This window comes from Aptenodytes forsteri, unplaced genomic scaffold (assembly GCF_000699145.1).
Source record: "Aptenodytes forsteri isolate BGI_AS27 unplaced genomic scaffold, ASM69914v1 Scaffold118, whole genome shotgun sequence".
In the NCBI taxonomy this organism is placed as follows: Eukaryota; Metazoa; Chordata; class Aves; order Sphenisciformes; family Spheniscidae; genus Aptenodytes; species Aptenodytes forsteri.
In genome coordinates, this window is record NW_008795859.1 from 1,489,180 (window position 1) to 1,505,459 (window position 16,280).

Below are 16,280 nucleotides of genomic sequence, written 5' to 3' on the forward strand. Positions count from 1 at the left end.
GGGGCTGCCGCGGGGCGGGAGGGGAGAGCGTGTGAGATGGGGAGGGCTGGGTCGGGAAGCCGTGTGCGCGGAGAGACAAAATGGCGCCCGCCGCTCCTTTGCTTGCCGGCGCCATGATGGGCCTCGGGGAGGGGGTGGCCGCTTTTCACCCATTACTTCTCTCCCTGTTTCCAGAAGTTTCTGTTTCATTTCTCTGGGCTTGGAGAGAAGCGAAGAAGCCTTGTGACCGAGGCCCTATTGTTTCCTAGCTGGGGAGAGAAGCATTGTGGCTATAGGAGCGGGCGTTTCTCAGAGGGACTGTGGGGCGCAGGTTCCCTGGAAGGGGATCGATTTGGTGGTTGGGCCATGCTCAGTTTTCGTTCATGTAGCTTTCCCGGTCCTATTATTTTTCTTTGTGTTTGGTCACAGGCCTGCTGTTTTCAGCGTCGTCTTGCACTCAGTGGTTAATTATTTGCCTTCATCCTCCTGTTTTTATGGTTAATATCGATAGGAAACGCCTCTGCTGTAGTTACCGCTGTTCTTCATGTTCATACATGGCCTAAGAGCGTAGCTTTATTCTCTTAAAATTTACGGCCTGATAACATATAAAGGTGTTTGTCCCATAATTGAGTTAAAGAACCAATAAGAGAAGTTACCAAACACGATGTAGTTAACTTTTTTCAAAAGTTATTAAATAGTCTTGAATAGGAAAGAAAAAAAAAACCAAAGCGGACTCAAAAGTGATAAAACTCTTTAAAGTTGGCTTTGAGTACTTTGCGGTGTTTAATCTGATATTTAAAGTTCTTGTCTTGAAAGTTTGACCAGTGGTGAAACAGAACAAGAGGACCATAAACTAGTGGAGAAAATGAATCCTTTTTTTTTTAATGATGCTTTTTCGGTTTATAAAACTTAACCTGTTAAGAATAAGATAAATTTTTCTGTAAAAGGACTTGAAGAATTATGGCCTTGTAGTTTTGCACCTAGATTATAGGTGCTATATTTGAGGTTCCTCTAAAGTAGTAGGTGAGGGGCTTGTTCAAGGAAACCATGAGCCTGTGGCCAATCTAAGAATGGAGAATAGTCTCACTGAAGTCTGTCAGCCTTTTTTATGCTGTCTGTGTTTTTGTGGAGTTGAGAGCTCTCTCTAAGGTGCAGTGCACAAGGGAATTAATGAGCAGCAATGTGTATAAATAATGAGACTGGTAGCCTTCGAAAATGTGGCAGTGGGCTCAATTTCAGTTGGGTACTACGTTTAAAAACCCAGTGAACTTAGACTGTTAGCTGGTATTCTTCTTATCCTTCTCCAGTAACTTTGAAATGTAAATTCATAGGAATCTCAAAATTCCTTTGAAACTTCTTGTAGCTGAGTCTTTTGGAAACATAAGATGAAGAAGGGAGGGACTGAGTAGAAGGGGGGGAAGTGTAGATAAGCAGATGATAGATGCGGAATGCCAAGAATTGTGATGGCTAAGATCAGGAATAGGGGAGTCAGTTCCTACTCTTTATCTAATGTCCTAAAGTTTTCAGGATGGTGGGTGGAGTATCAATAGTATTCAGAAATGTCACTGAGACTATGGTTAAAGCTCTGCTGTAGATGCAGTCTTAAGTGGTCGGTGCTGTTGTCTATATGCTGGTGTGTTTTGAACTAGATACCGGTATACCATGTGAAGGGAGAAGTGGACAGCTGCTTTGTCTCTCTTAAAGAGAGATTTTGCTATAGATGTATCTTTGTACAAATGCAAATTAATAAAGAATTGGGCAGACTAAACAGTAGTAGCTGAAATATAAATCCAAAGATTTAGCTGTAGCATGTTATGAAGAAAGTCTGCCATTAATACATGATATGTTAATGACAATCTGTAATATCTGTTGTGGTTTAAGAAAAACTAGCTGCTTTGTTTTCAAAGTAATGAATATAAATCAACATTTGAGAGGTTTTCACATGCCTTGTTCAGTTTGCAAATAAAACTGCAGCTGGTAGAAAGCCATGCAAATTCGAGTCCTCTGCTATGCTAAATTATTTTAATGAATAGCATTTCTGGGCTAAATTGTGTCCTTAGTGAAATCTTCTGCAGCCGCACGATGTTCAGAAAGTTTGATTATAACTGCTATTTACATGATCAGAAGAAGAAAGACCAATGAATCTGTAAAGGCATTAATGAAAGTACATATAGCTTTTCAGTGTGTACTTTTTCTATTCTGTTCCTGTCATTGCGTTGTACACCAGATGTACACATTTACTTCTCCCAGTGTTGAATCACAAAGCAGTCTTGACTGCTCTACACAAGATAAGTTTCTGGGTTTAGTACTCCTAGGTCAAGGTTTAGAAGGAATGGAGGGAACATCTTGGTTTTTGTCACCTAAAAAAAATGTGATACAGAAATTGTTGGGACAGGTGGATGTGACCTATATGTATTCTCATACAAATACACATTTTTGCATAGAGATACTGTTTGAGGTGTTTTGTTATTCAAATGTTAGCTGTCTAACACTAATACAATATACCTCATTTAATTTCTCTTCAAAGTTCATTCCGTACTTCAAAATACTGTGGGGGTTTTGTGCTATGCCTCAGTAATGCCCTGGCTTGTGAGGTGACTTAGATCTGTTGGGATAGCATTGACCTTAAGTAATCTTAGTCATGTAAATGTTAAAAGGTAATTGACCTACAAACAACACCATTTAGAGAAAACTGTGGATCAGATTTTAGTCTTACTGATATTCTCAAAAGCGCATGGAAAAAGTAAAGTGCAGTCTAACGTCGTAGGAGAGCAAAATGTTACTATATATTAGTTCTGTTTATTAAAGTCTTAAAAAATCAATCTGTATGCAGTTACACAGTTCACTGCAAGTCTACCAAGCTATTGCCTAACTAATAATGGTATAGCTACTCATAAGATTGTCTTTACAGAAAATAACTTAAATTTGTCTTCAGAGGAAGTACTAAGTAAACAGTTTTTCTTGTTTTTTCAGTCCTAAGTTGTTCTTTAAACATTCTGTCTTCATGTGTAGGGTAGTGATACAGAACGAGATGGAGTAGCCCCAGAAAAGTCCTCTCCAGAAAGAGAGAAGAAAAAGGAACAATCAGATGCCTCTAGTTCTCCCAGAACATCAAAGCATCATTATTCAAGATCACGCTCACGGTCAAGGGAAAGAAGACGGAAGTCAGGTATGGTCTTCATCTAAGCAAAGTTGCTTAGTAATGTTCTGGTGTATGCTTGTAGAACTGAAATCTCTTTAAAGCCATTTTGGAGAAAATATACAGACTTAGCTCTAGTAGATGGTTAGGATTGGGGAAAAAATGAAGCTACTGATTTTGGTTTTGTACCTTAAATGTGTTATATTGAAACTTTACAATTTTAATGATAGAAGTGCTAAGGAAAAAGGTCTTGTTAGTGTTAAGGGAATGGGGGGGCAGGGACAACACCAAACAGAAAATCATACTACTTGGTCTTCATTTTAATTAGATATGCTTAGACTGGGATACTTCTGCATGGTTATAACAAAAATAAGGTTACCTGGCTGAGGAATGTGATTGGAGTATTGGCATGGGCTAGTTTTTCACTGTCAGAGCTTAAATAAATGCAAACAAAGAACTGGGAATAACAGCTAGAGTTTGCTTTCTGCAGTAGATATTCGAATAGTGCTGTTTGTTTTCTAAATCTCTATTATTGACTTCGGGGGGTGGAATAACTAAAAAGAACTAGAAAGATTATAGCCAGCTGATCTCCTCTTTAACTTGGTAAATAACAATAAATGTTTTCTTCTCCAGATACTGAAGGAAGAAAACACAGAAGCCGGAGCAGAAGCAAAGAGGTAATTAACACTTTGTAGTGTTTAGGTAATTGTACAATACATCTTAAAGTATCTTGTAGTAATGCACATATGTGTAAACCTATATAAATGACTTTATGGTAAGTACAAGAAATTGGAAACCTTAAGCTTAAAAATGGCTATGGAGATCCTTTCATAGTGAAGCATGATTGCAGCCATCATGTTGACAAGGTTTTATAGAAAATGCTTTCAGAGACTAGTAACTTAATTTTTTTTTATTTATTTATTTTTTTTTTTTTGAAACAGCCAAAAGAAAGAATTCATGTGGAGAAGTAGAATGGTGTTCTTGATGACTTTGACAGAGCTTCCATTAACTGAAAGCCTTGGGTGGCTTTATTCCTGGCCAATGTTCAGGACTTTCAATTATGCATACCCATCTACTTAAGTATATTAAAAATAATTCCCCACCTGACTGAGCTCTGTTTATTGCATCCTTTAATTGTAAAGACTGTCATAGCTTGACAAACAAGCTGAGTCAGCTGGAAACATGACAGTAGCAGCAAAAATTTCAGAGGGCTGTCTCTTTTTTTAAATAAAAAAAATATGTGTGTATATATATAGGGGAGTGAGAAGAGACAGCATCAATAATACCTTGAAAATAACTGGCTTACACACCAGAGAAGAGATGAAACGAGCAAACCAGGAGCATCGAAATAGTCACAAAGAAGCTTAAGCCATGTGGGGCAATAGCCGGCTGGGTCAGATGAGGGACTTTTTAACTTTTAACCCGGGTCAGGAACTTCTTCCCCCATTTCAATGGAAGCTCTGTTTAAAAAAGGAGGAAAAAAAAAAAAGAGGAAAAATAATCTAGGAGAGTTTTTGTGAAATTGAATATATTGTTTAGCTCACATGATAACATTTCTATAATAAATCATACTCAGCGTGCTAATGCGCGAAGAGACTGAACTGAAGACGCTGCAGACTCAGATAGCAAAATTATAAGCCTACTTCATGATAAGGTAACTATTAGTCATTCAAACTCATATTTCCCTTAAAAATATCTTAAATCCGTTATGGGATATAATGGTGGTTTATTACTAAGTGTGTGCCTGGAAGACGTGATTTAAAAAAAAAAAACCAACTTTTTAATGTTTTAAAAAAAAGTCCTCGCTTAAAATTATGTCCAGTGTTTTGCCATGCTGTTGGATATAATCTTACACAATTTATTTAGCAATTTCTAAGTTTCACAGAGTGAACAGATGAGGAATAATGTCCCACAGTAGATTTACTGTTTTCATTCATTTGCAAGATTAAGCTCTTTGTCTGTAGACTAAATACTGAATATCAGTAATTCTTTTTAATATGTATATCAGAACAACTACTTATGTAAATACGTACTTAAAATTAATGTACAGGTAACATCTCAAACTTCAGATGTGTTTTTATGTAATAACTGATTATTCACGGAGTTAATAAAGTACTGTAAAAGCAGGAAAAATAACATTATTGTATACTTGAACTATAATAAAATATGTTTAGAAATGGATATATATTAATAAGGAGTTAGGCTTGGATAAGTGGATATAAGCTAAGATATAAACTTTATAGCATATTCTCTAGACTCGTTTCTCTTGAGAGAGAGTTACGATTATAGGAAAGGTTTTATGAGTAGTTAACAGATTTAGATACGCAAAAAAAACCTCTGAAGAACTGGGTTTTAGTCTAAAATGAAGGTATCATGCTTAAATCGTGACTTGAAACAAAACATTATTTAGACATAAGACTTAAGTGGGCTATGCTTTTGTGCTAGAAAGACTTCAGAATAAACTGGATATATTAAGGTGTTGATGTCATGACTTAATCTCTGAGGAAAACACTGGCAAAAATGAGGCCTGACCTTGCTAAGTGTTTTTGGCATTGCGGCTATAAAAAGGAATCTTTTCTTAAGAGGCACTGCAGGAAAAATTGCAGTATAGTGGAGCAGCATATCTTTAATTTAAGTGGGAGGTCTCAGAGTGATGCATGTTAGTTTTAAATACTAAAGATGGGATGTCAACCATGTAACTTTTTACTTTGCTTTTTAAAAACTGTTGGAAGTTACTGACTGAAGAGAGTTTTGCTCTAAAAATTAATATCTGATGATGGATAGAAAATTATTTTAGTTCTAAAAGCAAAATAGTATATGTCTGCAACTATGTATGGATTTTAGTAACTTTCTACATGGTAGGCTTAGGCAAATATTAAATATTCAGTACAAATGTGAGTGTATGTATATATATGCATATTCATAAATTGTCAGGTACTTAAAGAGAGGTACTTATGTGTTTGGAATGGAGACAGTAACTGAGAATGACAGTTTTTGTTACAATGCTGTGAACTCTTTATACGGAAACACTGTAAAGATACCTTGATGAATGCTTTAGAAATCCTTTAAATGGTGGGGAGGAGGGAAAAGGGAGAAATATTATAGTGTGCATTTGCAAGTTTGGGTAGTTGGTGGCATTAGGTAAAATAGCCATCACTCATGATTGAGTCACACTCCTAAGGTTACTAATGTTGCATCACAACTTATCATTTTTTATCTTCTGATACCCATACTAACTCTCTTTGTTGCACTATTTTCCTGAAAGAACCAACTTCTTCTTAAAACAGGCAAGAAGACATGAATCCAAAGAGAAGTCCTCAAAGAAGCACAAATCTGAAGACCACAATGACAAAGAACATTCTTCTGACAAGGGAAGAGATAGCCTAAATTCATCTGAAAATGGTGAGGATAGACATAAACGCAAAGAGAGAAAATCATCAAGAGGGAGGAGTCATTCAAGATCCAGGTCTCGTGAAAGGTAAGTTGTTTTACATGATTATTCTTTAAGTGTATTTGCAAAAGCAGTGTTTGGAATTTGTGTAGACTTCTCAGTTAAGCTGAATTATATTACTGACCTAATTTAACTCTAAAGCACCAACTTATATTGGATGTTTCAGTTTTGGGTAGTGTGTTTGCTGCTACTTGTTTTTTTTCAGATTGGTTCTGAGTAAAAGTACAAAATACCTCTTCAGGCTTTATATAGGTGATCTGTCTCATGTTTATAAATAGTATACAGAGTATACAAAAACTTATAAACAGAGTGTATTAAGTGTTCCCTGTTGTCAGTGACAGGAAAGAAAGTACACTTTAGCAGTGTCATGGCTTTTTACCTCCTAAATCAAGAACTTACCCAGAGACAATGCTGTCTAAGCCTCCTTGCATGGTAGGCCACCTAGCACACTCATGGTAGGAGAATTGCTTGGGACAAATAGGTTGCTGCCAGCAGAACTTTTCAGCCAGCTCTGCTCATAGCTGAGGGATCTGTGGCAAACATGACAGCAAGCAACAAGCTTCAGCTAATAATACACTGAGGGGTTGTGTGTGACTCACAAGCTGAAATTTGGGCATCTCTTCCCTAAGGTATTGGAATACCATGGGGAGGAGGAGAGTTTTGTTGCCTTGAATTTAAGACTCCTGCATCAGATTAGTTTGGCTGTGTATTTGTTTTGAGATGTGCACTTTAATGAACAACTGAAAATAGCTATATTGATGAGTATGATTGTTTATATAAACACTGCGTAACTCACTTGTCTGTTGTGGCTGGTGGTAGTGTTTGGTTCCTTTCCCATTTCATCTCCTAGTCTTACAACTTAAACTGTTCCAGGCATGAACTCTTCTGTGTGTAGTTTGCAGTCTTCCCACCCTGCCTGATGCATTTTGCCCTGTGGTGACGAACCTGTATGTAAGTCCTTAAGTAGAAACTGAATTTAAACATGAGAATATATGTAAGAATTTGGGACATGTGTTTCAGACGTCATCGTAGTAGAAGTCGTGATAGGAAAAAATCCCGATCTCGCAGCAGAGAGAGAAAACGACGTATAAGATCTCGTTCTAGATCAAGATCTAGACACAGACATAGAAGTAGAAGTAAAAGCAGAACTAGGAGTAGAAGCAGGTAAGTGTTAACTTCCATATACACTTAGTGGTGGTGTTTGGTTGAATGTTCTGTGGTGGGCTGATGTATAGAAGAATGATGGGCTTGCCAGTTAATGTCTATTCAGTGTAACTAAATGTGTTTTGGCTTTTTCTCAGCTGTATTGATACAGTGGGTTAAGGACTGGGTAGTTTGCATACACTTACAGAAACATTTGTCCTAGACAGCTTACGTGTCTCAGATTCCTGGCTTTTCATAGCATGATTTCATGTTAGCAATTAGAAATGCTTAACTAGTTGTTTTGTGGGTATCTTATAAAACCACCATTTTAGAACTTGACTGATAAAGTAGAAGTAAAGTAAATAACTTAATATTTTGAGTAGTAGTGATTACCACAGTTAAAGCTCTTTTGGGTTTCTTACAGCATAACTGAATTTATTATTTTAAATAGGATATTTAAATTATTTTGAAGTGGGAAAAACTGAAGAATAAGATACAACTAACACTTTCATGTGTTGATACAAGAGTAATGTGGTTGGCAAAGCACAAATTTAAAAATACTATTATATTTATTTCTTTTTGTTTGTGTATATGTCATAAAAGGGAAGTTTAATTGGAAATCACAGGCTGTCAGAGCAGATACACTTATCGGAAGCTAGTCCTGATCAGCTCCATAAAGTTTATTTAAAAACTTGTCTTGTCTGCGAACTAGCACAGTTAGTGTAGTGTTAAGATGAATTTTGAGTCAGATGGACTATTTCTGATCTGAGTGTACTATTCTGTGTTAGTGATTACCAACTCCTATTTGTCAAGTTCAACATGAGAATATTTATCATGTTAATTTTTCTCTCTATCTTGAGTGCTTCCATTTCTTCCTCAAACTTAAATTCTAGAAGCACAGGTTGAAACACTCTAGCTAGACACATACTGGCTTATTCTGGGTCTGTTTGACAGAGTTGAGATCTACGCCTTAACCTCAACTCTAGCATATTCCAGGTTTCATCACTGTGTAGAAGTTAATGTTTTCCAATACTGATGAATCATTCAGTATTTTGGATTAGAGTTCTGAGTCTATTTGTATGTGTCACCTGTGCATTCTTAATGCCCTGTAGGATTTTCTGAATGAGTAAGCTGAAATATGACTTAATGACTACTACAGTTGTGTTTTTTCCCCACCTACTTGTTTAAAGTAAAACAAGTAGTTTGAATGCAAATTGGTGTCCCTTCAGAGCTCCCAAGAAAAGTGTTGCCAGTGTTCCAGTTCATTTAGCAGTATTTTCATTAGAGTATTTTAAATTGCATATTTAAAAGGTGTAGAAGTTGGTTATGACTACTCAACATTACGGTGGATCATTGGAGACTTAAGAATCTAGCACACTCGTGTAATACTACAACATCACTTGTGAAACTGTTAAGAAGACTTAATCTTTCTGAAGAACTAGTTGAATTACATGGTTTGTGTCATATTTTATTTTGGCATGCACTTTCTTCCAAACTTTCAGCTGGGGTGAGTAGAGCTGGATCTTTGATTGGTGTACATTTTACTTGCATTTAATGGTGTTTAAGCCACCTTCAGCATGATGTGTAAGGCTTCAGTTCCCCATTTTTTCCAGTTATTATAGATGATGTGTACTTACTGTTTTTGAAAGTCACTTTGAACATTTTGTGTTTAATGACTCCATGAAAACTTCACATCCCAGAATAGTTTTTTGCTTCTGCAGTGGAATTCAAATTACCTGAACAGCAGATGTGGGAAGAAAAAGTAAGGGATAGTCATAGCTTAGGAATTTCTTCAACTGAAAACATGCCTTGTTGGATAGTGATGGACATACTGCAAGAATCCATTTCTTCTAAGTACTGTTTTGTCTCGCAAATCCTAGAGAAGGAAAACAAGTGAGGCATAAGACTCTTCTAACAGTAGCTAGAACACTTGCATCAAGTTCTGGGCTCAGGTGAAGCCTTTGGAAAGAGAATTATGGGGCAAGCCTCAAGGAGAACCTTTCACAAGCCAGATAAACATGATGTGGAAACCTACCCTGTTAAAACCCAACTGAAATTAATTCCCTCATTCATGAAATGCAATATTTGTTGTGTTACAGTTAACAGGCTATGACAGAAGCATTTGTAAATAGCAGAGCTTGATCTTCTCTTGATGGTTCTTTGCATAATCTCAAGCTCACGTTTTCAAGTGATCTGTCCTCACTAGCATTTAAACTGATCTTTTTGTTCTGTGAGCGTGTAGACCCTCCTGGCAGTTCTTTTGTGATTAAATGCTAGGTGGAAAACATGACACCATCTGCTTGTTTCAAATGGAAATACTTAAATACAAAAGCTCAAATATTTATTTCCTTGATGTTTACCAGTGCAATAAAGCATCAGACCAAAGACAAGACCAAACTACAATAGTCAGCACGGGAAAAATGAAGGTATCTTTGAAACATGCATTACATCTTATCTCAGGAATGCAGATCTGTCACTTCCCAGTGCCTGAATCTGCATCTTGTCATCTTCTATGAAAAGATAAGTCTCGCCTCCTTTGTATTCTACCAGATTTGTCATGTAAACAAGGATCTCTTTTTTGTAACTTCAGTCTACATTTCATAATGTTTGTAGATGCTGCCCAAGTTGCAAACAGAAGAAACAGAATATCTGAATGCCATTTAAAGTGGCTCTTGTCAAGTTAGCTATTATCTCAAATGGTTGATAATAACATTTAAGTATAAAATTGCAGAAACATCTTTGTGCATCCCAACTTACTGTTTATGGCAAATCTGGGAAAAATGTGAGTGATATCTCCTGTAATTTAAGCTTTGTTGGACACTTCCAGTATCTGTGACTTCTTTGTTTATAACATCAGTGTTGGGGATAAACCCTTATCTCTTGTAATGTAGATACTAATGATCCTGGCAAAGAGAAATACTGCTAATAGTACTTCATGTGTGTATTTTGAGCGGCTGTTGCTTAGATGGGACTAGACATATATGTCATAAGAGCAACTTCTACTTGGGAGGAGGTGGGGAGAAGGTTACTAAAGGAGTATTGAACTGAATATATTTGTATTTTGCTTAAAAATCTATTTTAACTGGGTTCTCTTCAGATTTTCAGGCTCTAGGTAATGCATGCTTCATAGTTCTCTGCACAGTACTGTCCTTCTCAAGAGCAAACCTGAGACAAATATGTGTTTAAACCAGCTCTCCCATTTAGTTTGATAGCCTCCCTCAAGCAGTTGTCCAAAGCACATTTAGTGAAGAGTATACAGAGGGGAGAGAAATAGTAATTTCCCTGAGTACTATTCCAGTTTTTAAATCAGACCTCTTCAAAATGCTCATTTTTAACATAATTACAGTGCTGTGAGGTCTTTCATGGTTTTAAAGCATTCTTGTAACTTGATCCATTTTACAGTTTTCTTGCAATTGACTTTACTGAAAGTTACATGATGTTTTTTCTTGTCAGGTTTTAGAATGAGAATCTCTAGAGCAGATCTGTTTGTTCTAATCACTAAGTATAAGAGGGTAAATGAATACCCAGAATTATACATTCTGTTACATCTTGCAATTGGAAATCTTCGGTTTTAGCTTTGTCTTGTTACAAGGCAAGTGTGACTGTTACACTGTCCTAGTATAATCTCTGTGAAAGCTGTTCTTGAGAGCTCTCCAAATTAATCGTTAAGCAATTTTTCAGAGCTGTGATTAAATACTTTATGGAATGTTAAGGTATATGTGTACCTTCATTGTTTTAGCAACTCTGTTAAATTTGGTTACAGAGAGCGAAAGAAGAGAATTGAAAAGCCCCGAAGGTTCAGCAGGAGTCATAGCCGGAGTCCGAGTCCGCCACCTTTTCGGGGACGAAATACAGCTATGGATGCACAGGAAGCGTTAGCCAGAAGGTCAGAAATTGTTACTATTTTAATGATATGTGACATTAATAAGCTGCTGCTGTTGATTTTGCATGTCTAAAAATTTTTATTCTCGTCTACTTCTAGACTGGAAAGAGCAAAGAAACTGCAAGAACAGAGAGAGAAAGAAATGGTTGAAAAACAAAAGCAACAGGAAATGGCTGCAGGTAGTCCATGTATATTACATTAATTCCTAAACAATAGTGTGAGTGCAAGATAGTGTAGACTTAATGTGCTGAGTGTTACAGTCCTGTCCAACAGATGTGCAGGTTGTCTGTATAATTGTTAACCTGGTCCATATGTAAAAACCACAGCTAGAACTAGGAAATGATTGAAAAACCAAAACAAAGAAAACCCACCCAAACCAAAAACATAAATGCCAACAAAAATGATCAGATTTCTTACCACTTAGCGAGTATACAACAAAAATGTTGTATGTTAGGCTGGTAAATTATTTTGTGATGGTCATTGGATCCTTCCTTTATGCATCATTAAGCAAGAGTTTGAAAGCTATTACCAGCTCAGGGGTATTTAGGAGCATGAGGTACGTTAGTTTCACTTTTAGTTCTGGTTGACTTAAAACTATTGGAGACTTGTTTCTTAATTTACGAATAACATGTATTTTTGTCATGCATTTGTTGCTTGGACATTTTCAACTTATTTCTGATGAAGGGAAGCGTTTGGGGTTTTTGTTTTGTGGGGTTTGTTTTTGAGGTTTTGGTTGGGGTTTTTATTTGTGTGTCTGGTTTTTTGTGGGTTTTTTGGTGGCGGGGGGGCTGTGTTTTTTTGGGGGGTGGGGTTTTTTTGGTTTGTGGTTTTTTTGTTTTCAAAAAAGTCTGAACTTCTTGTCTGACAGCAAGTTACCTTTCTTCTTCAGCGGCTGCAGCCACTGGAGGTTCTGTTATTAATGTTGCTGCTCTTCTGGCATCGGGAACACAAGTAACTCCTCAAATAGCAATGGCAGCTCAAATGGCAGCACTACAAGCAAAAGCACTAGCAGAGACTGGAATAGCTGTACCTAGCTATTATAACCCAGCAGCAGTGAATCCAATGAAATTTGCTGAGCAAGAGAAAAAGCGGAAGATGCTTTGGCAAGGCAAAAAGGAAGGGGTAATGTTGCCTTTTCTTACTTTCATAAAACTTGTTTGGAAACATCTTGCACTCAGACAGTTTAAGGATGCTTATTGATGTTATTTCCAGCAAAATTACTTTCATACCTGTTAGGAAGTTTCCCTGTTAACAGCAGCCCAAGGTGAAACTTTAGGAGTGAAAAGACTAAGATAACTAGACCTTCAGTGACAAATGGTTGTGACACAAGCCTTAGGAAAACCCCTAATGTCATAAAACTTAGAGATATAATTGGATCTTAATGTTACTTTTGTCAGTTTGCCTACAACTTGCAACTAAATATCAAATACAGATGGTCTCTTTTTACTGAAAAGTGATGGCTAAGCTATAGAAAGGAGTGGTCAATTACGGTTTCTGTGACTGTAGAGATTTTTCATTTGATTGTATCCTGTCCAATTCCAGACTTTACAAACAAGTCTGCAAACCTTGCTAGTAACTCTTCAGGAGTAGAGTAATGCATTACTAACACTAACAAGTTATAAATACAAATAAGCCTTCAGACTTTTATGCTGTGTCAAATAAATGCTCTTGCAATTAGTCAAGTACAGGCCACCAAATAAAAAAGGCTCCTGTGGCATTTGCTTTTACAGAAAGCCGCTGGATTTGAGTACAGGTTTTGCCTGCTGATACTATGGAAAAATTGGTGCTTTAATTTTTGTATTTTTGTCTTTCAATGCTATGCTAGTATGGAAGTGTGTTTGTTACATTAGATTAATTATCATCATGCATCTGTTATGTAACAAGCTCACTTAGCTTTTCACACTGTTTCATACGATGTGAAAAACTGGAACTGGTTCACGTGGCATTGATGGGAGGCAAAAGGGAGGGAAGAAGAAACCCGAATGCTGTCTAAGCAGTTCTTCCTGAATTGTGCTGTATATTGCTTAATTGTAATAAGCGAACTCGTTTTTCCATAACTCACTTTAAGCATGCATTCTGACAAGGTTTCCAAACTTTATGGAAATGAGTACAATCTGTCCAAGTAAAGAATATACCTCCATTTTGAAACCTATGGTTAAGCAGACTTCCCTCACAAAGAGTTTCTGTGAGGATGCTGCAGGAATGTCAGACGTGACTTAGAAACCTTTTACTTCCAACTGTGCTATCGCTACACAGTGGGCTCATTTTTAATACTGCTTTTTTGCTTGCTGCTGTATTGTGGTATTAATGGAAACTTACGTAAAAAGGTGATACATCTTTTTTTAACTTGTACAGGATAAATCACAGTCTGCAGAAATATGGGAAAAATTAAATTTTGGAAACAAGGACCAAAATGTCAAATTCAGGAAACTGATGGGCATTAAGGTAAAGAGTTATGAATGTGTAATTAAGTTTATTAATTGTAGGATAGTGATTTCTTTTTTTATTTTAAAGTGTACCGTAACCAGTAAAGATGTTAAGTTAACCTGATACTACCTGATGTAGTTAAGAACTTTAAATATTTCTCATTAAAGTTCACAAGCAGCATCTAAATCTGAATTCAATTAAAATTCTAGAATTTCATTATGTTTCTGGCTAACAAGGCAACTGTTATGGTCTGTAACAACAGTGGTAACTGTAACCAGTATTTATAATCTGATAAACAGTATTGCTTCGTATGGATAAGTTAATTGGAGACATTTATTCGAAGAAGTTAAAAAAAGGAACTGGGTGAAGGCCTCTACATGTTTCTTGACAGTGAGAGGAAAGCTACCCTAGAATATAACGGCAATAAAACCAAATGCTTGAATTCTTACTAGCTTTTGAAAACAACAAGGCAAAATTGTTATGTTTAGGACACTGGTAGTATATGAAAACACTGCTTCCTACACAGCTAATACTTGTTTTCTTCTGTCTGGTTTCTAGAGTGAGGATGAAGCTGGCTGTAGTTCAGTTGATGAAGAGAGTTACAAAACGCTGAAACAACAGGAAGAGGTTTTCAGAAATCTAGATGCACAGTATGAAATGGCAAGATCACAGACTCATACGCAAAGAGGAATGGGATTGGGGTTTACATCTTCAATGCGAGGAATGGATGCAGTTTGAGGAAAAAAAAAAGGCAATTTTAAAGTTTGGGACTATGGAAGGTTCTTGTTCAACTGTTGGGTCCTTGTTCACCAAAAAGCTAGCATTCTAGCTTGCATGGGTGTTGCATTGACTTTAATTTATTGAAAAATACAATTTTTTTGTAAATATCAGATCAGTGATACTGGTGTTAGTGTTGTAATCAGGTTATACCCACTTCCATTAAACTTGACAGAACTATAGGAGGACAGTATTTTTTAGTTAAAGTTCTACTTTTCAAACCAAGCAGCAGATGGGATAAACTCATACATGGATATTTCGTGTCCACTGTCTTGTGTACTTTTGTACTTTAACCTTGTACAGTTATTTTCAATTCTTGAAACATGAAAGAAACATTGTGTAGATGTTATTTAGCAGTCTGGGCCAATAGGCACATAATCCAGTGCAAAAAACCTGGTTAATAATAAAGACATTTTTTCTCTAACATCTTTATGCTAATTAAGTTGTCTTTTGGGCCAAACTCTAAGGAAACTAGTTAAGAGATGTCAGGAAAACTTGAGAACTCAAAAACAGTGTGTGTTTTGCTTTGCTTATTTAGAAGTAGGATATTCCTAAAATAAGGAGATTTGCAGTATGGAGCACAACTCATGGTGATGAACGGTGAACTAATTTTTTTTTTTCCTATTGTTTAATTTGATATTCGCAAATTTTAGTAGAGAGAGAGGGATACAAAACTATTGGTGAGAAAGGTAGGATGTTGGAGCCCCTTGCTAATACTTCAGTACTTAAAAATACTGGAAAGTGCGTTAACTTTTTGTGGTAGATTATGTAAGCTTGTCTTACAAGAATGCCTGTATCTGAGCACGTTAAACGCACAAGGCATTGCCTGACCAGGGGTGTGACTCCTTTCCAGGGCAGGGTGCAGTTTGGATGGGGCCTTGCTGCAGCCAGCCTGCTTAAAAATACTCTTGTCCTACACCCTGCTGCTGCCCTCTTTTTCTCTCCACTCCTCACCCCTCCTCAGAAGAGGAAGAAAAAAAAGGAGCAATGCAGCAGGTGGTTCCTGGAGACAAGAATCTTGCCGGAAAGCTGCTGGCCTCCCATTTTGGGGAGACTTGTCCTCCGCAGAACTACAGCTCCCGGCGTGCCCTGCGCCGCTGACAGCCCAGCACACACCGCGCCCGTCCGCAGAGGGTAGACTACATCTCCCAGCACGCACAGTGCCCTAGGCTGGGCGCCGACAGGGCGGGCTGCTGCCATTGCATGCTGGGAGTTGTGGTCCTCCGGCTCCACAATAGGGCAAGGGCCCGCCCGGCGCTTCCCGCTGCGAGCGGTGGCTCCTGCCCTTTGCCCCCTCGGCAGCTTCCTCCACCCCCCCAAGCCCCTCCCTTCCTGCTGCAGCTTAAGATGGCGGCTGAGGTGGATTTCGGGGACCGCGAGCTCTTCGAGCAGCTCGAGGAAGAGGACGGGCCGCCGCCACCGCCTCGCCTCAGCTTCGAGGAGGAGGAGGAGGCACCCGAGAAAGCCCTGGAGGAGCTGTA

The 16,280-nt window shown here is 37.6% G+C and overlaps 1 protein-coding gene across 1 annotated transcript; it reads left to right on the forward strand.

Moving 5' to 3' along the window:
• Positions 1 to 2,970: 2,970 nt before the first annotated feature.
• RSRC2 (arginine and serine rich coiled-coil 2) lies at positions 2,971 to 15,224 on the forward strand. The gene is made up of 10 exons (XM_009283878.2): positions 2,971 to 3,148; positions 3,752 to 3,795; positions 4,695 to 4,772; positions 6,384 to 6,596; positions 7,590 to 7,733; positions 11,476 to 11,598; positions 11,695 to 11,774; positions 12,485 to 12,717; positions 13,951 to 14,040; positions 14,581 to 15,224. The coding sequence occupies exons 3-10, from the start codon at positions 4,765 to 4,767 to the stop codon at positions 14,758 to 14,760; spliced, it is 1,071 nt and encodes a 356-aa protein (XP_009282153.1). The 5' UTR covers positions 2,971 to 3,148; positions 3,752 to 3,795; positions 4,695 to 4,764; the 3' UTR covers positions 14,761 to 15,224.
• Positions 15,225 to 16,280: the final 1,056 nt, after the last annotated feature.

Excerpts from the sequence above, each read along its gene's own strand:
- RSRC2 (XM_009283878.2), top strand. Across the intron at positions 7,734-11,475 it reads AGAACTAGGAGTAGAAGCAG|AGAGCGAAAGAAGAGAATTG; the intron begins GTAAGTGTTAAC and ends ATTTGGTTACAG. Across the intron at positions 12,718-13,950 it reads GGCAAGGCAAAAAGGAAGGG|GATAAATCACAGTCTGCAGA; the intron begins GTAATGTTGCCT and ends TAACTTGTACAG.